At 40.5% G+C, this 22,796-nt stretch overlaps 2 protein-coding genes across 2 annotated transcripts in view; one reads left to right on the top strand and one right to left on the bottom strand.

Moving 5' to 3' along the window:
- Nucleotides 1-2,386, top strand: part of CSF2RB (colony stimulating factor 2 receptor subunit beta) — a 34,836-nt gene extending 32,450 nt beyond the window's left edge. Inside the window, exon 14 of the mRNA XM_083365375.1 lies at nt 701-2,386. Within this exon, the coding sequence (XP_083221501.1) occupies nt 701-1,700 (1,000 nt within the window). The 3' untranslated portion in view covers nt 1,701-2,386. The remainder of the gene's footprint in view (nt 1-700) is intronic.
- SSTR3 (somatostatin receptor 3) overlaps nt 1-22,796 on the bottom strand; it is a 364,665-nt gene that overhangs the window by 154,964 nt on the left and 186,905 nt on the right. The gene's annotated exons all lie outside the window — the stretch shown is intronic.

The following is a 22,796-nucleotide window of genomic DNA, read 5'->3' as shown; positions in this document are numbered from 1 at the left end:
TGCCTCTATCAGTCTGCATGGGCATGGCTTCGCACACTTTAAATTTGAAAAATACTGCTCTAAAGCATCCTGTGAATGAGGTAGAAATACAAAAGCATATTCTGCAAAGAAAAAATAAACTTCCAGGAAACTGGAAGACTTTGGTGTAGTTTTAAATACAGGTAGTCCTCGACTTACGACCACAATTGAGTCCAAAATTTTGGTTGCTAAGTGAGATGTTTGTTAAGTGAGTTTTGCCTCATTTTACGATCTTTCTTGCCACACTTGTTAAGTGAACCACTGCAGTTGTTAAGTTAGTAATACTATTGTTAATGAATCTGACTCCCTCATTGACTTTGCTCGTCAGAAGATCGCAAAAGGAGATCACATGACCCCAGGACACTGCAACTATGCTAAATGACTCGGTTGCCAAACATCTGAATTTTGATCACACGACCATGGGGATGCTGCAATGGTCATAAGTGTGAAAAATGGTCGTAAGTCACTTTTTTCAGTGCTGTTGTAACTTCGAACGGTTACTAAATGAACTGGTGTAAGTCGAGGACTACCTGTACAAAGTAACATTTAGTTCTCCCTCTTAAAGACATTTTTTTTATTGCCCCACTTGCCATTTCTCTCTCATCTAAGCCCTGATGCGTTCTGTTTGAGACTTTATATATAAATGATAATTGTTGTTTGGTTACTTTCTTCCCTGTTGCAGGGAATTACTGATTGGCAGCCCAGCAGCTATTGAAGATGGGTTCAAGAAAACACCACAATTGCTTTGGTCTCAGAATACGAAAAAGACAGACCTTCTCAATAAAGCCAGTGCAGTCCAGATTTGTACTAATCCCAATACAGAAATGTTTGATTTTAACGGCCCATACATATATTCCTCTGCAGAACCTTTCGCACATACTGTTCAGCAGGATTTGAAAGTTACTCCTTCAGAACTGAAGGAAACACCAGTGTCTTTGCGATGTATAGGATTACAGCCTTCTTCGTCTCTTCAGCAACAGCCAGGAGGGAAAAATACCTTATTGTCTGACTCTAATGTACATCAGCAGGTAGAAGAGAAGTTGCTGTTCCCTACAGGACAAGAAGCATCAAGTGGACAGTTGAAGAAAGAGAAAACTGCAGGATGTCTTTCCATCTCAAATAGCCACTGTCAAAATTTTCCACTAGATTACATTGCTACAGTAGATCTCTCAATGAGCAAAGAAAAGGGATGTTTATTGCCATTACCTGTGTTGGTCTCAGGGGAAAGAATGCTTCCTTGTGCTAACACAGCAACAGTTACTGCACACGTGCCCAAAACTAATGAAAATCTCTCAAATGAGTTATGTCAAAAGACATCAAAACCAACCCCCCCAGTTATGGATCTCTCAGCAATATCCCAGGAAGAATCTAGTGACTATCTTATGAGTTTTTCTGCTACCTCAGGTTCTGTACCAAAGGATGGATTAGCTTTTACCATGGAGGAATCTAAGCAGGACATTCTTATATTCAATGTTGGTGGCAGAAGCCCAGTTTTCTTATATCAAGAGGGTGAATACTGCTTTTTTCCGGGCTCCAAGAAGAAAGAAGACTGTAAAGGTCAAGAAGCACCTGTGGGCCACCAGCCTCCAGAATGCTTTCCAAAAGTCACCAAATACCCTTTGGAGACAAAATTTGCTGACAGTAAGTTACAGGTCATTTCCCAGGTCTGCCAAGACATGTGAAACATGTTCCTCAATAAAAACTCTCAAGTCCTTGAATACATAATCTTGCTCTCTTTTATGCTGTGGAAGGATTATTTTTTATATAATCAGAAGAAAACAAACTGATATCAAATATATGTCAGAGAGAGAAGCAAACTATGGTAATATGACTTTGCTTTTGGTATATAACAGTCACTGGATTTCTTTCATAATGGCCTCTTTTCAACCATAAAATTCTCATTAGAAGACAAATGTTAATGGAAAGTTTACCCTGCAAAAACATGCTTCACTATGGAAAACTTCCTCATTGCCGAGGCAATATTTTGGGTATTATTGCATTGTTTTCATACTAAGTCCACATCTACCAGTAAAGGTTGGACTTCCCTTTGCAGATATCAGCAGCCTGCAGTTGGACTGAATATTTAGGAAGGTATCAACCACCCCAGAATTTTAATGATTTTTTATGTGCAATTAAAAAGAAACTTAACATTAAGAAAACCAAGATTGTGGCATCCGGCTCTCTCAATTCCTGGCAAATAGATGGGGAAGAAATGGAGGTAGTAACAGATTTTATTTTCCTGGGCTCCAAGATCACTGCAGATGGGGACTGTAGTCAAGAAATTAAAAGACGCTTGCTCCTGGGGAGGAAAGCCATGGCAAATCTAGACAGCACACTAAAAAGCAGAGACATCACCCTGTCAACAAAAGTGCGTATAGTCAAGGCTATGGTCTTCCCAGTTGCAATGTATGGCAGTGAAAGCTGGACTATAAAAAAGGCTGAGCGCCAAAGAATTGAGGCCTTTGAACTATGGTGCTGGAGAAGACTCCTGCGAGTCCCTTGGACTGCAAGGTGATCAAACCGGTCAGTCCTAGAGGAGATCAACCCTGACTGCTCTTTAGAAGGCCAGATCCTGAAGTTGAAACTCAAATACTTTGGCCACCTAATGAGAAGGAAGGACTCACTGGAGAAGAGCCTAATGCTGGGAAAGATTGAGGGCAATAGAAGAAGGGGACGACAGAGAATGAGGTGGCTGGATGGAGTCACTGAAGCAGTAGGCGTGAGCTTAAATGGACTCCAAAAGATGGTAGAGGACAGGAAGGCCTGGAGGAACGTTGTCCATGGGGTCGCGATGGGTCGGACACGACTTCGCAGCTAACAACAACAACAAAAAGAAGTCTACTTCTTCTGCAAAACTTTCATATGTTACATGACTAATTAAGAGTTACTGACTTTTGAACTGGATCCATGAACAATACATTTGGTAGCAAATAGTTATGTGATTAAAGGGACGCGGTGGCTCAGTGGGTTAGGACGTTGAGCTTGTCGATCAGAAGGTCGGCAGTTTGGCGGGTCGAATCCCGAGTGCCGCGTAACAGAGTGAGCGCCTGTTACTCGTCCCAGCTTCTGCCAACCTAGCAGTTCGAAAGCACGTAAAAATGCAAGTAGAAAAATAGGGACCACTACGGTGGGAAGGTAACAGCGTTCCGTGCGCCTTTGGCGTCTAGTCATGCTGGCCACATGACCACGGAGACGTCCTCGGACAAACGCTGGCTCTTCGGCTATGAAACGGAGATGAGCACCGGCCCCTAGAGTCGGAAACGACTAGCACGCATGTGCGGGGGAACCTTTACCTTTACCTTTAGTTATGTGATTATGTACTTTTAAAACTTTATATGCTGGTTTGTATAATCAAGTGTCTATAAAGTGTCAGTAGCAGGCAAACAGGCTTTCCGTATTCACCTGAACCTACTTGTAGTTTTGTCAGTATAGATAAGTACTTAGAAGGACAGAGATTGCAATGAGATTTATTTCACTGCGAGGGAGAGGCAGATAACTTTCACCAAGGGCTCGTATGCCTCTTTTATGCCTTTTTAGGATTTGCTGCCTTTGTTCTTTTCCCCATATTTTTGCTCCAAAGCTTTCTGCAGGTTAAGATTTAGGGCATTTTTCTGGAACCATCTCCCTAAAGAGATACAAAATAACAACAACAGCAACAATCATCATCAAAATTATAATAAAATGTTATTGGACAAGCTACAAATTCAAGAATTTTCTACATACCTTTTTAAGCTAAATAAAAAATAAAAAAATCCTATGCTGATTCAGAATCATTGCTAGACTGGACTGCATTTTTATTCAGCTCTACATCCTTAACTTTTTGGAGAAGCAGGAAGAGAGCCACCAAAGTAACAGCAAAACTGCTTCTTGTAGACATTGTAGTGAAATTATGTAAGGATCATTGAAAGGGAATACTGTACAGTAATTCACATAAGCTATTTTAAATCTGTTCCTAAGCATATAGTTTGAAGTTTGTAAACTAGGAAATGGACGAAATCTGAATATTTAGATTATAATAATACTGAAGATCTATGCATAATCTACTCATAACATTGAGAGGAAGAAAAGCTAAGCATGTCTCCTTCTAGTTTTCCTTTGCAGTTTCTAGATTTCCTTACCTAGATCATCAGTCTTCCTTCCATGCCAGCGTTTGGGATCCCGTACTGCCCTCTTTATTACATCAGGGGTATAAGAATCTTTCATCAAGCTTTTTGTTTCTAATGGTCCTCCTACAGAAAGAATATTTGGACATTGTTCACTTCTGCTATAATAATCTTTGCTCTAAATCACTGGAATGAAGAGAGATTGAGGACAAACAGGAAAAGGTTAGTCATACTGTATCGAAATTTAGGGACGTGGTGGCTCAGTGGGTTAGGACGCAGTGGGTTAGGGACCACTACGGTGGGAAGGTAACAGCGTTCCATGCGCCTTTGGCGTCTAGTCATGCTGGCCACATGACCACGGAGACGTCCTCGGACAAGCGCTGGCTCTTCGGCTTTGAAACGGAGATGAGCACCGGCCCCTAGAGTCGGAAACGACTAGCACGCATGTGCGGGGGAACCTTTACCTTTACCTTTATACTGTAGTTACATAAATTCCTTACAATATAATATCTGTCTCCTCTGAAGACAGCCCTATAAATTCAAGAGGTATTCTGACTGAAATGACTTACAATGGAAATTCTGGTTCCAATTGTGGACATAAGTCAAGGACTACATGTAAGATCAAAATGGGAAGCATGAAGATCTGTTTAGCCCACCTTGGAAAATGTTGGATCTCAGATTGTAACCCAGTTCATAATAATCAGCATAGGGTGAAGCTGTCATAGGATTCTCAAGAGATTTGAATGGCCAGTCACTGAGTCTTTTCTGTCCTTGGATCAGTCCAGCTTCACAAAGAGCACGCCGTGCCTGGAAAATATATAAATATATATAAGATATGATGCATTTAATCTCCACTTTGCATCCCAAGGTGCTTGCTATCATCTAACATGTTTCAGCATACCTACAGGACTAATGACAATTTCCACTTCCCAGATGGTTAAACTCATCAAATTTGGCCAAAAGTAGGCTTTTCTTGTTTTGTATTTATGTCAAAAAAACAACAACACCAAAACAAACACCAAATACTAACTGGACTACAGCCAAATCTTTATGGATTTTTTCCATTAAAATAAAATTGAACTTAAATGATAAATCAGAGCTATATGTTTGTCACTTTGATATAAATGGAATACTTGGAAGACTGCTCATTAGTGCAAAACGTCTACATGTTGGTTGTTGAGAAATGTTTCAGCCCTTTTACACCATATTGTGATCACTTTTTTTTTTTACTATCAATAGATTTTAGAGTACAAGGTACAGTATTGCTTTTTATCTTAAAGGACCATCTTTTCCAGAGCCAGCTGGGGATCTTATCTTCAGTGTGAAAATTTAGATTCCTGGATGCCTTGGGCCGGTACTTCTCTATTATGACCTTTTTTCCCCCTATAGAATACTCACTACATGGAAACTAGGCTCCTGAAAAATTGGACATTGTTCCATAAAACTATTAAAACTGAGCTCTTAAAGCAATTTGAACAATTCTGGAAAGCTTTTAAGAGCACATGCCACTTCATATTGGTGGGATCCTATGATTACTATGATCTGAAATGGATGTTTTTATTAAACTGTTTTGCCTTGATTGTTAAATTTATTTATTTTATTTTATTACGTACTTTTGTGCTTTTATTGTTGTAAAGGACTGTGAATTGTAAAATTTGGTGGTATAGACTTAATACATATAAAGCAGTACTGTAAATATATGTGACATTGGCCTTGTGTCTTTTCAGTTATATAACCAAGCATTTCTTTAAACCTTCCTTATACAAACATACATTTCTTTAAACTATATTGCTCATGATGTAAATGAGGTCCTGCTTTCCAGCTCCCTGCTTAATTATTCAGCTAATGTTTAGCATTATACTATAGTTACATAAGGGACGCGGTGGCTCAGTGGGTTAGGAAGCTGAGCTTGTCGATCAGAAGGTCGGCAGTTTGGCGGGTCGAATCCCAAGTGCCGCGTAGCAGAGTGAGCGCCTGTTACTCGTCCCAGCTTCTGCCAACCTAGCAGTTTGAAAGCACGTAAAAATGCAAGTAGAAAAATAGGGACCACTACGGTGGGAAGGTAACAGCGTTCCGTGCGCCTTTGGCGTCTAGTCATGCCGGCCACATGACTACGGAAACGTCCTCGGACAAACGCTGGCTCTTCGGCTTTGAAACGGAGACGAGCACCGGCCCCTAGAGTCAGAAACGACTAGCACGCATGTGCAGGGGAACCTTTACCTTTACCTTTATACTGTAGTTACATAAATTCCTTACAATATAATATCTGTCTCCTCTGAAGACAGCCCTATAAATTCAAGAGGTATTCTTCAGATAAGCATCACTGAAGTAACCATAATTTTCCATGTGAAAATAAAAATAAAAAAGCCTAGAGCCATCTTTCACTGCTTGATAACAATATTTATGCTGGTTGGAGTTGATGGACAGTATTGGTCAACATATTTGGAAGGCACCTGGAAGTCTGCCCTAACTGGAGAATGAGTTTCTAAAAACAAATTTCCAAGCTGTAGTTTAACAAGTTAAAGCATATGTTTTATCTAATATATGAACTACAGTGATATTCTTATAAATAGAATGTAATGAAATTAAATCTCAAAGTTAGCCTTGCAAAGAAATATAACGTGTAAAATACAGGAACATTTGGCTATCCTATATTGCTTTTTCTGCAAATACTTTCTGGTCTAACATAACAAATAGCTCTTAGCCTTTTCCTAATTTCAGGTGAGTGACTGTTGAACTTGTAAAGCTTCAGGAGTATATCAAGACTTTTTTGAATTGTGCAATTCTTTGGGCCAGTCTGGGAGTTTCCAAAAGTAAATCCTCCAAACTGGAAATTATTTGGAAGGTTTTGAACTGCTTTCTGGATGAAACAAGCCAGGTGGTGGTGGAAGAGGCTGACTTGTGCTCCAAATCCCTTCCAGTTTAGAGTATTTATTTTTAGAATGCACAAGACCGGAAACCATGCCACCCCCACCCGCACAGCACGCGTGGATCCAGAAAGAAATGGGATGTTCCACAGTTAACTGTCCGATTAACATATTTTACATATATGCTAACCATGTTCAGTTGCAAGAATGTATCACGTTTAACTTTCTTAACTTTCTTTCTTTATGTCTGCTTATCACAGATAATAGCTAATTCTGACTTTTACCTCTCCTTTCACCATTTTCTCCTTTTTTCTCACCTTTGCCAACAGCTGGGTATAGATACATAATACTCCATTATCTGCACTATACAGGTAATCCTCGACTTACAGTAGCTTATTTAGTGACTGTTAAGTTACAATGGCACTGAAAAAAATGACTTATGGCCATTTTTCACACTCATGACAATTGTCCCGTCCCCATGGTCCCATGATTTCCATTTGGATGCTTGACAACTGATTCACATTTATGACAGTTGCAATGGCCTGGGGTCATGTGATGCTCTTTGGCGACCTGCTGACAAGCAAAGTCAATGGGGAAACCAGATTCACATAAACACCATGTTATTAACTTAACAACTGCAATGATTCCCTTAACAAATGTGGCAAGAAAAGTCATAAAATGGGGCAAAAGTCACTTAATCGGTTTCTCATTTAGCAATGTAAATTCTGGGCTCAATTGTGTTTCGAAGTCGAGGACTGCCTGTATTCTCTGCATCTGATGGCAGCCGTGAGCCATGAAAACCTGGATGATAGTAGAGTTATTTGTTCTTAAGATGAGGCAAGATTTGGTCTCTTTGAGACCTGAAGTTTATGCGAGGTGAAGTTTATGCGAGCTGAAGTTCAAAACATCTAAGAGTGCCATCTATGAGTGCTATTAATCATCATGCCCCCATCTGAAATTATTTTGTTTACCTGTTCCTCTGATATCAGCTTTTCCACTACTGTGGTGCCATATTTGGCTTTGATATTGGCAGGCATCAAACTGCTTCTCTTTTCCTGAAGGGGCTTGCCTTCTGCTTTAACATTTTGTATACCTGAAGCCAAGGAGCCTTTGGCATGCGAAACAGACTTGACTTCTTCGGTATCTTCACAGCTGCTCTTTATATTTTTTGTGGGGGAACTGGGCAACTCAGTCCGTACAGAATGATGGAACTTGCCTGTTGATTCATCTGAATTAAAATTGTTGGATTCAGTTTTTTCTTGGATAGACTTGGCACGCTCTTGGGAACTTGCAGCCCTTCCCTTCTGGTGATTTTCAAGAGAAATTTTGCTCTCTAAGCTATTCCTTCTTCCAACACATATTTTAGGTGATTCATGGTGAATATATTGGACAGGAGTAGTTTTGGAATTGTGGTTCTGCTTATTGTGGCTTTTTGCTGGAAAGAGCTGTGTGGAAGGAGGTGTTTGGCAGAGGAATTCATCTCTTGTTTTATCCCCTTCCAGATTCTTGGAGATGTCCCAAGAGCATGCACTGGAGGTCCTTGAGGGTAGTGTTTTGGTGGATGGCACCCCAGCCTTGTTATTTGTAACCTGCTCCTTGTTTTTGTAGCCAGGCGTTTCTGGAAGACAGAGGATAAAATATTGGAGGTATTTATATATTACAAGTCCTCTATCTCCAGATGATAGGTACCAGCCTGCTAGTCATGACCTCTTCTCTGGTATTTACTTCTATTCCTCCAATCAATTTTCCAATATTCTCTCCCATCACTTTATATTCTAACCTTCCCCAATTGGACTCCTTTCTAAGTGATTACATCTATTGTATAGTAACTGAAGAGTATTAAACTTGCAATCTATAACATAGGAGAAGTATACCAGGCTGAAGAAACTTTATTTTTTTCTCTTTTTCTTCCAAAAAGGTGTTCAATAGCACATCTGCTAAGTGACATATAGAGTAATAAACAAAAAAAATCATTTCAATAATTCCATCTTGGTGTATGATGTTCAACCATCAAGGATTTTCCAGAGATATATTTTGGAGAATTGCATAATACACTTTTTATGAATTATGCAAAAGTTTCTGCAAAACAATGCAAAAAAAAAGATGTATTTTTTTCTCCCATGGTACCCCTTTATTGGAATTGCTTGGATAATAACAGATAGTAAAGCCACCAATATGGTATAATGTTATTATATAAATTTATGGTAACATCAGACTTGAATAATATTTATTGTTAAATATTAAACATTAATATTTAATTTAATATATAATTTAATATATAAATTGTTAAATATTGTTAAATATAAAAACAATACATTTATTGTTAAATGTATTATAGAACTTTGAAAGGTACACACACACACACAAAAAAAAACCTAAAACAAAACTGACCAAACAAAAAATAAACAATCGGCTGAAATGAGGGAGTGAAATAATTACGTGAAGAAAAAGTAAAATATTTAGACTTCCTGGCTTGAAAAAAAGATAAACGAGGCAAGAAATGATGGAGGAATGGTAAAATCATGCATGGTCTTGAAAAGTTCAATAAAGGTTTCTTCCTCCTTCATATTAGCACTTGAATTCATCTTAAATGAAATGTTCCACATTTAATTTTAATTGCTTTTCCTAGTTTCTTGTGGGACTACTACTTCTGCACAACATGGATCTCTTTGGCAGTGAAGTGGACCAGACCCCCAACTCCCATAGCCATTTCCCCTGTTCTTTAATAAAAAGATTTGTCAGACAACTGGACATTGAAGGTGCATTGCAGATTCTACTGCACAAACATTTATGGAGGTTGTTGCACCATCAAGGGGAAAAACAACAATTCCAAGCCTGCAACATGGAGATTAGTATCGTCACATGAATGGAATTATCAGTAGATAGCACTGCACAGCAACACACTCAGGTTGTACTGCAAGGTCAAATTATAAGATGCAAGATCAAGCCTATAAGTTGCAAGCTTACAAATATGTCACAGTTTAAATTGGACCCAAGTCTTTAAGGGTCCTTGAGTCTCTCTACACATCACCATCTAGTCTTGGTAGAAGTATGGATTTGCAGGGACAATTATCAGGTTTGAACTAATAATTTGAATTCAGCCATCCTCCAGAGTTATGGGAACTTAACTTTTAGAACTGCTGTCTGGCTAGGCAAGAAATTCCGAAAATTACAATCCAGAAATATGTGGAATAGACAACATCACCACCAGATAGATTTGTGGCTGGCTGACAAACCACACTCAGCGAGTAGTCCTTAATAGTACTACATCCACATGGAGAGAAGTAAGCAGTGGGTACCACAAGGCTCCGTCTTAGGCCCAATACTTTCAATATCTTCATAAATGATTTAGATGAGGGAATAGAAGGGGAACTCATCAAATTTGCAGATGACACTAAACTGGCAGGAATATCCAATATCCCAGAAGACAAGCTTAACAAACTTGAACAATGGGTCCTATCCAACAAAACAAAGTTTAATATGGAGAAGAGCTAAGTTTTACATTTAGGCAGGAAAAATCAAAAGTATAAGTACAGAGTAGGTGAGACTTGGCTCAAAAACAGTAACTGTGAGAGGGACCTTGGAGTCCTAGTGGATGATCACTTGAATATGAGCCAACAGTGTGCAGCAGCAGCCAAAAAAGCTAATACAATCCTGGGTTGTATAACCAGAGGCATAGTATCAAGATCACGTGAAATATTAGTACCGCTTTATAAAACCCTAGTAAGACCAGATCTGGAATACTGAAACCAATTTTGGTCACCATACTACAAAAATGATGTTGAGACTTTGGAAAAAGTACAGAGAAGAGCAAGTAAGATGATTAAAGGCCTGGATACTAAAACATATGAAGAATGGCTGCAGGATTTGGGTTTGGCTAGTCTAAACAGAAGAAGAAATAGGGGTGACATGATAGGAGTATTCTAGTATTTGAGGGGCTGCCACAAAATGATCTCTGGAGGGCTCGGGACAGAGGATACTCCTCTGTTCTAGTCCTATTAGACCTCTCAGCGGCTTTCGATACCATCGACCATGGTATCTTGCTGCGGCGTCTCAGGGGATTGGGAGTGGGAGGCACGGTTCTTCAGTGGTTCTCCTCCTATCTCCTGGGACGTTCGCAGTTGGTGTTGACGGGGGGGCAGAGGTCGACCGCGAGGCCTCTCGCTTGTGGAGTCCCTCAGGGGTCGGTCCTCTCGCCCCTTCTGTTCAACATCTACATGAAACCGCTGGGTGAGATCATTCGTGGTTTTGGAGTTGGGTATCATCAGTATGCTGATGATACCCAACTTTTCATTTCGACCCCAAACCACCCCAGTGATGCCCTCGACGTGATGTCCCGGTGCCTGGAGGCGGTCCGGGTCTGGATGGGGAGGAACAGGCTTCGTCTCAACCCCGACAAGACGGAGTGGCTGTGCGTACCGGCATCCCGGGATATTCAGGATATCCAACCCCTCATTATGGGGGGTGAGTCATTACCTCCTGTAGATAGGGCTCGCAACTTGGGAGTCCTCCTAGATTCGCAGCTCTCTTTAGAAGATCATATTGTAGCTGTAACTAGGGGGGCGTTCGCCCAGGTTCGCCTGGTGCGCCAGTTGCGGCCCTATCTAGACCGGGATGCCTTGCGCACGGTCACTCATGCGCTCGTGACCTCTCGTCTTGATTACTGCAACGCTCTCTACATGGGGCTACCCTTGAAGACCACTCGGAGGCTCCAGCTGGCACAGAATGCAGCCGCGAGAGTTGTGTCAGGGGTCTCCCGATACTCCCGTGTTACACCTTTGCTCCGCGAGCTGCATTGGTTGCCAGTTGTCTTCCGGGTGAGGTTCAAGGTGTTGGTAATGACCTACAAAGCCCTCCATGGCATGGGTCCAGAATACCTTGGGGAGCACCTGCAGCCGGCGTCAACCTCCCTCCGCCCAGTACGCTCCCACAGAGAGGGCCTCCTCAGGGTGCCGCCGGTCAAAGAATGCCGACTGGTGGCCCCCAGGGGGAGAGCGTTCTCTGTGGGTGCACCAGACTTATGGAACCATCTTCCGGTAGAGCTCTGGATGGCGCCCGACCTCCGCTCCTTCCGGCGCGACCTTAAAACCCATCTCTTTAAGGAAGCGGGCCTGGCCTGATGGGATGGGGTGGGTTTGTTATTATGACTTTAATTTTAAATTTGTACTATGGGCATTGTTTAATCATGTTTTAATAATTTTAACTTTTGTATCTGTCTTTTACGTATTGCCCTGTTAACCACCCTGAGTCTCTTGAGAGAAGGGCGGTATATAAATTAATTAATTAAATAAATAAATAAATAAAAAGAGGGGGTCAAATTATTCTCCAAAGCACCAGAGGACAGGACAAGAAACAATGGTTGGAAACTGATCAAAGAGAGAAGCAACCTGGAATTAAGGAGAAAGTTCCTAACAGTGAGGACAATTAACCAGTGGAACAGCTTGCCTTCAGAAATCATGAGTGCGCCATCACTGGAGGCTTTTAAGAAGAGACTATCACTTGTCTGAAATGGTATAGGTATAGGTTCTTTCCCTTGAGCAGGGGGCTAGACTAGAAGACCTCCAAGGTCCCTTCCAGGTCTATTCTATTCTATTTGCATGTCTGGAGGTAGTGGTTGGGATAACGGTAATGTCTTTTGCTTTTCCTTAGTTTGACAAAAGATTGATCAGACGTTAACAAATAGCTCATAGAATCTAGGAATCTATATCAATCTTCACTAAACAGTGGAGAAAATAGAAACTTCCCATCAATTATATATTTCTTACCTGTTGGATGATATGTCATTTTGTTTACATGATATGTGGTGGCAGGCACTGGGAAGGCTGTGTCCATGGGCACCTGTTATGCCCCCCCCAAAGAAATAATGTATTGATTATTTACATGTAAAATACTTGTAAGTTCCAGCACAAATAAGGATCTGAGAATTTGTATGGCTTGTTTAAGCCCAAACAGCAAAATTTTATAATATTTAGAATTAATTAAATCTGCATTCACTCTTAATATATTACCTGATTTTTCCATAAACATTTGAACATATTTATTGGAGGCAACTATTGCGTTTTATAACTGTATGTATGGTATTAAATTATACAGTATTTTCATATACTTTTAAAAGTATTACTATGTACTATATACACTGAATGCACTGTATTTAGGATTAAATAAAAAACACGCTAGCATTTAATCTTTTTTAATGTCCAAGGTAAACCAGTTAAACAGGGGATAGAAGGGCAGTTATTGAAAATGCATCCCCTAACTGTTATGCTTACTGATGCTGAACTGAAGAAAACATTGTCATAAAGTAAGGCTGATAGGTTTTCTGAAGTTGCCTCTTTTTTCTGAACAATTATCTCAAGAATCTGGGGACAAGGGAGGAAACTGCTCCAATTATGCTGCTGCATGGCCATTGCCAACATTTTCAACTTATTATTTTTCAGGGGAGGGTAAGAAGGGCTAAATGTTAAAATAGGTATAATATATATCTGTCACCCATTCAAAAAGATTCCAGCACAGTAATAACAACAATTATATCACAAAAGGCAAAGAAACATCAGAAATGAAACATGCCTCAACTCCCAAATAAAATCTATATCATTCTATTAATTTAAAAATTTTAAATCCATGGTTGTAAAAATCTAACTACCATATATACTTGAGTATAAGCCGACTCGAGTATAAGCCGAGACCCCCAATTTCACCCCCAAAACCTGGGAAAAGTTGTTGACTCGAGTATAAGCCGATCCGCCGTTCTGCAAGCCTCCGCCGCCGGCGGAGGCTGGATCCGCGCTCTGCAAGCCTCTGCCGCCAACAGAGGCTCGATCCGCCATTTTGCAAGCCTGAATACACAGTAATACCCTGTGTGGCCGCGGCTCTCGGGGAAGCAATGGCTGTCCGCTTCCTCGCTCCACGCTGCCATTCGGGGCCCGCACGTTCCCCGGGCAAATCGCGGCGCCCAGCAGGCGAGGAAACACGCCCGCTCCAGTCGCCCCCCCCTTCCCTCAGGAGACGCGAAGCAAGTAACCGCCCGGAGCTTACCGAGGACTTGCGCGCGGCCGAGGCTTTGGTGCTTCCAGGATCGCACGCACCTCTCCCAAGCCGTCGCCGTCCGGAGACCTGCCGAAGTTTGGGGAGGTTTGGGGATGTGCGCGCGCACCTCCCCAAACCTCCCCAAACGTCAGCAGGTCTCCGGACCTCCGCGCCCTGCCTGCCTGCTTATTTCCGCTGCGGAAAGAAGCAGGCAGGCTGCTTCGTTCCGCAGCGGAAAGAAGCAGGCAGGCTGCTTCGTTCTGCAGCGGAAAGAAGCAGGCAGGCTGCTTCTTTCCGCTGCGGAAAGAAGCAGGCAGGCAGGGCGCGGAGGTCTGGAGACCTGCCGACGTTTGGGGAGGTTTGCGCGCGCACCTCCCCAAACTTCGTCAGGTCTGCGGACGGCGGTGGCTTGGGAGAGGTGCGCGTGATCCCGGAAGCACCAAAGCCTCGGCCGCGCACAAGTCCTTGGTAAGTTTTTTTGTTGACTGGAGTATAAGCCGAAGTGGAATTTTTCAGCCCAAAAAGTGGGCTGAAAAATTCGGCTTATACTCAAGTATAGACGGTATAATGTATTGGGCTTTGTCTTACTAAAGTGTATCACGTGGGTTTGATTGCTGGAAGGTTGCTTAAGCAGGGAAGCTGGCTAATGGCTCCCAGCTCCTCAGACAACCCGTCTCCAGCGCCGCCATTGGCTGCTTCTAGGGTGGCAATAGGTTGCTTTAAACCTATTGGCCACCACCTAGAGGCCAGGGTATAAATAGCTGCATACGCAGCCCTGTTCCCCAGTTCATTTCCTGCAAGCAAATAAAGAATGTTTCTTACTGAACTCACTCGCCTCATCTCTTCAATCAAGCACAGAACCCAGTACACAATACTGGTGATGAGGATGGGATCCTGCTTCTCCAACAGAGCTGAGAGTCACTAGGGGAGAGGCCAGAACGCGCCTGGCAGGAAAGCAATTCCCCCTACCAAGGTCATTCCCACATACCATCACACTGGTTGCCCCAGTTATTTGCAAGCCTCTGCTTCAGTAGCAATATGGCTAAATATTATTTTTATCTTCAAAAGTTCTTGCAAACATGAGTTAACCAAACTACTGCCATGGTTTTGTGATTTGCCACCAAATTTAAGCAGCATAACTTTAAAAATCACCAATATCTAACAAAAAAGAAGGTAGTGGATCAGTATATGATCAGGATAAACAGTAACTTCTTATAATAAATATACCGTATTTTCCGGCGTATAAGACGACTTTTTAACCCATGAAAATCTTCTCAAAAGTCAGGGGTCGTCTTATACGCCGGGTGCTGAAACTTTAGGGACAGGGCTGGCTGGAAAACCTGGAGTGGATCTCCCATTTAGTCTGTGCAGGGAAAGCGGGACCAATTGGAGTAGAAGCTGCAGTCTGTGATTTTTTACAGGCTGGGGTCTGGGCGTCTTTCCTTCTAAAGTTGAAGAGCAGCTGTAGTCTATCCCAACTTGAAAGGCAGGTGGGGAATGCTGCAGCCAGAGCAGCTGCTTAGCTCTTTGACTCAGGAACTGAGCGGGCTGGCTGGAAAACCTGGAGCGGATCTCCCATTTGGTCTTTTTTTTTAATCCCATTTATATCCCGCCCTTCTCCAAAGACTCAGGGCGGCTTACAATTTAAAGCACAAATCAATGTGCTTAGCAATAGCCTTCATTCTATGTATATGCCTGCTTATTAGAGCTTTCACCCCCCCCCCACAAGCAGCATTATTACAAAGTCAGCTTATTGCTCCCAACAATCTGGGTCCTCATTTTACCTACCTCGGAAGGATGGAAGGCTGAGTCAACCTTGAGCCTGGTGGGATGCGAACCTGCACTAATTGCAGGCAGCTGGTGTTACTTAAGGCTCTGCGCAGGGAAAGCTTTAGAGTGAATTAGGAAAAGTGAAAAAGTGAATTAGGAAAATAGGAAACGGTTGCTGGAATTGGGTATGTGTAGTTTAAGGAAGAGAAGGGTGAGGGGTGACATGATAGCAGTGATCCAATATCTCAGGGGCTGCCACAAAGAAGAGGGAGCCAAGCTATTCTCCAAGGCACCTGAAAGCAGGACAAGAAGCAATGGATGGAAACTAGTCAAGGAGAGAAGCAACCTAGAACTAAGGAGAAACTTCCTGACAGTTAGAACAATTAACCAGTGAAACAACCTGTCTCCAGAAGTGGTGAATGCTCTAACACTGGAAGTTTTTAAGAAGAGATTGGACAGCCATTTGTCTGAAATGGTATAGGGTTTCCTGCCTTAGCAGGGGGTTGGACTAGATGACCTCCAAGGTCCCTTCCAACTTATTATTATTATTATTATTATTATTATTATTATTATTATTATTATTATTATTATTATTATTATTATTATTATTATTATGTTTAATCCACTTGCACTGTTTTATGTTTACATGTTTGATGAAAAACAGCCTTATGTTTATAAGTGACAGTTTTCCTACTAAGTACCTACATGTCATAAGCATTTGAATTAAAATTACCATATTAAAATCAAATCTGATGTTTTTTAATTTTTATTTGGTGTGCGTTGGGTAGTCTTATACGGCGAGTATAGCCCAAACCCTATAATTTAACAGGAAATGTAGGGGGTCGTCTTATACGCCCAGTCATCTTATATGCCGGAAAATACGGTATGTTTGAAATTGTATATGGAATACATAAAGACGAGCAAATTGATTTCAATTCTGCCACCCCAGCCCCAAATATTTGCTCTGAATTTGTTTCAGCTTAGTAGATTCAATAATCCTAATAAAAAGCAAAGATCTTGCAAGCCTGATGCCTGTGCTCACTGTGTTCACAGAAGAAAACGATAGAATAGTAATACTATTCTAGTTAGCTAAAAAGCCTTCAGGAAGCTTTTTTTTCAATTGAAAAGTTTTACAATACATTTTTTTAACAAAACAAAACCCCTCCCAACCCCCTCCCCTCTCCCCAACCCTCCCCAACACCTCCCTCCCTTCCCCCTCCCCCCTCCCCAACTTCCCAGAGCTAAATACAGGGTATAAAAATACAAACAATCATAATCTACCTTATGCAAACAACAATAAACTATTAAATCTATCGCACTTTAACTCTTATAAAATAACTACAAGCAATGTAAATATCACATCAATACTTATTCAAATGCTAGGTGAAACTTTTTAGTCCCATATTTATTCTGGATATAATCAATCCATTTTTTCCACTCCACAATATATCTCTGTTGCGAATGGTCTTTCAAGTACGCTGAGATCTTTGCCATTTCCGCCAGGTTGGAAACTTTTGAAGTCCATTCTTCTATAGTCGGCAGTTCTTCCTTCTTCCAATATTGCCCTACTAAAAGTCTTGCCGCCATAATTAAATTCAACATCAGCTTAGTGTCCACAACAGTAGTATCAGTAATAATGCCCAGTAAAAACAATTGCGGACAAAACTTTATCCTTTTCTTAAATATCTTTTGCATATTCCACCAGATTTTAATGCAAAAAACTTTAACCTTTTTACAGGTCCACCATATATGAAAATACATTGCATCTTCACCACCACACCTCCAACATTTAGGCTGACAGTTCGGATACATACTTGCTAATTTTTTAGGATCTAAGTGCCACCTATAAAACATTTTATATAAGTTCTCTCTTAAGTTTTGAGCTTGCGTAAATTTTACATTTCTCACCCAAATCTTTTCCCAAGTATCCATTGTAATGACTTCTTGAAAATTCTGAGCCCACTTTATCATACAGTCTTTAACAAGTTGTCTCTGAATCAATTTCTATCAATGCAAGATATATCCTTTTAATATGTGCTTGACCTTGATCTCTAATTTGCTTTACCAGATTTTCATCCGTCATTGAAAAACCAATTTTCTGGTCTTCTTTCCACCTGGCCTGTAATTGCCCATACTGAAACCAAGTTTGTACAATCTTTTCTTCTCTTAAAATATTATACGGCTTCAAATGCCATACATTCCTTTCCAAACTTAAAATTTCCTTATATGTAGTCACATCATGTTTAAACCCAACACTTATATTTTCTATTGCGTGTTTCGGTATTGCCCATGTAGGTATCTTATAATTTAACTTATGTCTATACTTTTTCCAAACTCGCAACAGAGCATGTCTTAAAATATGTACCTTGAACACATTATCCACCTTCTTATCATACAATAAATATGCATGTCAACCAAATAACAAATCATGGCCTTCAAGATTTAATAATCTCCCTTGTGTTAAATCAATCCAATCACTTATTGCTGACAAAGCAGCAGCTTCATAGTATAGTTTAAGATTAGGCATTTTAAGACCACCTCTCTCACGTGTATCCTCCATAATCTTAAATTTAACTCGTGGCCTTTTCCCTGCCCAGACAAATTTATTAATACCCTTTTGCCATTCCTCCAAGTTTGAATCCTTTTTAAGAATAGGTATCATTTGAAATAAAAATAAAAATTTCGGCAAAACATTCATTTTCACTGCTGCAATTCTTCCCAATAAAGATAATTGTAGTTTTTTCCAGCTATCCAATTCTTTTTGAACTTTTCCCCATAACTTTTCATAATTATTTTTATATAGCTTTACATTTGAGGGTGACAAATATATCCCCAATTATTTAACCCTTTTAACATGGAAGCTTTTGATTAGCTTCTAGAAAATCAACAGGATCAGGCCTAGCCACATATCTCATGGAAATCCATTCCACAAAACCACAATGAAGACTACAGTGAAGAGGAATCTCCTCTAAGCCTCACTGCAATTAATTTTTGGGTAATGGAGAGTTACTAACTTTTTTTCCTTCAATTAACTACATATAAGTACTGGTTAAAAGACATATGGCCTAAAGTACTTTGGCAGTAAATTATATAGGGTTTTATAAGTCAAACACAACAATTTAAACTGCAGCCTGAAATATACTGGAAACCAGAGCTGAATCTGAAACACATGTTTATGGCATTTAATACCAATTGGCAAAAGGACCACTGCACTTAGTAGCAACTGTAATTTTATCTTGCTTGGGTTGTTCAGCTTCAGCCTGTTTCTTCCCCAATACACACCGGAATAGAACTTTATCAGCACAGCTTCTCAGAATGATGTATAATAGGGTATAATTGGTGTATAGATGCTAACATATCTTGAACTGTAAATGTGAAAAAAGTGGAGGGAAAAGAATCAAAACTTGCACATTTCACAGGCAAGAGGCCAATGGGTTGACCTTTCATCTCCTACAACCATTGATCATGGTTTCAAAAGTAGACATCCTTATTCTTCAGCCTAACCAGTTCTTCCCAAATACATCAAGTCTATGGTATTTATTTGTTCCTTCTTCAAACTTGAGCTTGCTTATAAGATTTTTGAAAAGGTAAACAAGAATTAACTTTATTTCTACAAAGTTATACCAAACCCTCTCAAATCAATTTGGTGATCTCAAAAAGGATAGAGTTGTATATCACATAAAATTGTATTGTATAAAGTTAAATAAGATCCTACCTACACTAAATAGCAAAAATAATCTAAGCATGATACAAAAAGCAATTTAGATTTGTGGGAAGTCAGCCCCCCAGAGAAGTAAATATTAAAAGGGCAGAAAAATATATTTCCTCAAAGAATCTTAAAAAGGCAGAAAAGCATGACCAGTTTTCTTAATAGCCCCAAGTCTCCCTCCCTGAAGCAAAAACCAGATCTCTACAAATGCAGATGTAAACTATCCAGGAACGTTGGATGCCCCCAGCTAGAAAATTAAGAAGACAAAGACACCTAAAATCTACATACCCCACCCAAACTCTAAGACAGGACATAATAGGATTAACCCACAGATGCCAAAGGGCACACCCAGACTCAGGTCAGAATACATGACACAAGAAATACAAAGCCTCAAACAGGAACAGGAAACAACTCCAAACAAAAGCCCCAGAGGGTATAAAAACCCACTTCCTACATGTGCTCTCTCTCTCTTTTTCCAGAGCCATCTTTCTGTCTGGCTCTCTTCTTCAATAAACTGCACCCTTCTTTCTAAAGCAGTCACCATGTTGTTTATCCCCAGCTTGGACTGAACCATGATGAAGACTTTTCCTTCCAACAGATTTAAAAGGAAGTAAGAAAAGACAATAGACAATATTTTCATTTGTACCAGAGATAAGACTCTATGAATAAAGAGGGACAACTGCTTGATAAAAATCTACTTTGGAAGGAAGGATTTTAATTTAGGAATGGAAACAGAAGTAGAATGATGGAAAACCAGAATAGATTAAAAAAAAACCTTTTTAACCATATTAAAAAGGATAGATCTGCCAAATATTTAGAGTTCCACTTATAGGGGAATATGAACAAAAATTATAAAGTTGAGAAGATCAGGCAGGCAAGATTTAATAAGATCAAATATACAGCAATTCCAACTTAATATGAATGATTTCTATAATTCTATTGGTAATTGAAGTGGCATATAAATTCTTTTTTTAAAAGAAATACTTTAGTTGGCTATGCAGTAGACGACTTACCACAATTCCTAGCCTCTTAGTTATAACTGTCATAATTATGACAGTAAAATCAGCAAATTAGCTTTGCATGTCCTGTCCTGACCATTTTATAATACAGACAGGAATATTACCCTTGCACAACTTAATATAGGTGTTACATTAATGTGTGTGTATGGATACACATATACACAATGTATATTTACATTAGGCAATGTTTACTGAACTAATGCAATATAATAAACATGAGCTTAAGTACTGCATCATACACAGTGTTAAGGATTTTCAGGACCAACAAAATTATCTGTTATCATTTCAATTCCATTTGCTTAGATATATTGGCAAGATAAAACTAAGGCCTTTTAAGATTTAACTCATGGATCTTTGCTTAATATAGATCTTTATTACCTTCCCTTATTTCCTTGTCTCTAAATCACCACTATAGGTACAATATTATCTTTGCTTCTCCCTGAAGATCCTGAAAAAGTTGCAAAGATAGACTTGGCCAGTCCCCATGTATTTCACCTGAGTCACAGTCTCCACTTTGTTGAAAATTCTTGGGCAGGAAGATATGAGGCAGCTGTCCCCTTGAAGCAAGTTGCTGCCAATTTCCTCCAGCTGTTGTAGATACTGGAGTACAGGATTGATTTCCTCTGACTGCTGGCTTACAGTATCAATCTCTGCCTCAGACTTTGGTGGTTTTTGGTACAGGACAGTAAATTCTTCAGGATGTTGAAGGTATCGGAGCACAGGGCTAATCTCCTCAGGGTCATGTCCATAATGGAGGAAGGAGCTAGCCATCTCTGGTGTCTGCTGGTACTCAAGTAAGGAATTAATTTCTTCAAGCCCCTTCTGACCCTGAAACACAGGGCTAATCTCCTCAGGGTCATGTCCATAATGGAGGAAGGGGCTAGCCATCTCTGGTGTCTGCTGGTACTCAAGTAAGGGATTAATTTCTTCAAGCCCCTTCTGACCCTGAAACAAGCCACTGGTCTTTTTAGGCTCATACAGATGCCTGGCCAGGTTTACAAAACCTCTGGCTGGGAAAAGCACAGTTATGATTATAAATGAGCTATATACATGCCAGGCATGTCCCAGAGTTGCCAACCAGATGTGGCTCCAAATCAGTTGCCAGAGGTGGCCAAGGAGAGCCCCACATGCCTGCCACATGTGGCCTGGACTGGCAGCAAGAGCACAGCAAGGCTCACTGTTGTGACCTGGGCCTAAAAACCAAGAGGCTTTGTGTAGGTCATAGAGCATCAGCACCTTTCTTTGTGTGTAACTGCCTGGCTGGGAAGGGTTACTTTTTTCTCTCAGATGCACCAAGTTAAGCCCTCCTCACAAACACGTATCTCACCTCTGCTGCCATGGTCTCAACTAAGGTGCCAATGGAGTTCTCATGAATCAAGCAGGTCCTTGCCAAGTCTAGGGAGACAAAGAAATGGAACTATGTGTAATTTCCAAGGATGGTTGCTAAGAAACATATTCCCCTCTGTGAGCTAGAGTTGCTATGGGGACTCAAGTAAACAGAGTGCCCCTCTGAGAGAGATGTTCAGAAGCTGAAGTTTGCCTATCAAAAGTGCTGGAGCTTTGGTTGTCCATTTACTGTCATAATACAAGAATGATTATTTAAGAATAGTGTTTTGAATATCAAATTTCATACAAATATATCTTTCTGGCAAGGAATGTTTCACTTGCATAGTTTTCAGGAGAACTCAACTCAGTGACTACACAGACATAATTTTTGACAGCAAGTGGCTTTCTGCTTTATTCCAGCATGTTTCTTTTTATCTCCTGGGATTGGTTATGGCAACAGTTTTCAAATATTTGAAAGGATTTTTCAGAGAGACCCTTTTTTAAAAAGACATGTATCCTTCTTGTAAAACACAACTCTGGGTAGCTCACAGCACTAATAAAACCAAAAACAAGAAAAAGATAAAACCAAGAGCACTGAGCTTCTGATCCACTATCCCATACAATCCTTGGACTCCAACCTTACTCTATCCCAGTGCCTGAGGGAAAAATCTAGCTGCCTGGCTTTGCAGAAGGTTAAAAGGGTAAACCTGCCAGATCTCAGGGAGAAGGTATCTAGTTAGACCAGGGATCGGCAACCTGAAACAGTGAAAGAGCCACTCGGAACCGGTTCCCTCACAAAAGGAAAAACTGGGAGCCACAAAAAATGCGGTCTACATGGGACTGTCCTTGAAGACCATCCAAAGGCCACAGTTAATTCAGAATGCATGGCACAGGTTGTCATGGAAAAATCATGCACATAAAAACATATAATAACATTACTTTGTGAGCTGCACTGCCT

This window comes from Vipera ursinii (genome assembly GCF_947247035.1).
Source record: "Vipera ursinii genome assembly, chromosome: 6".
In the NCBI taxonomy this organism is placed as follows: Eukaryota; Metazoa; Chordata; class Lepidosauria; order Squamata; family Viperidae; genus Vipera; species Vipera ursinii.
Note: the sequence above shows the minus strand (reverse complement) of the source record. Positions and strands in the feature narration are given on the sequence as shown.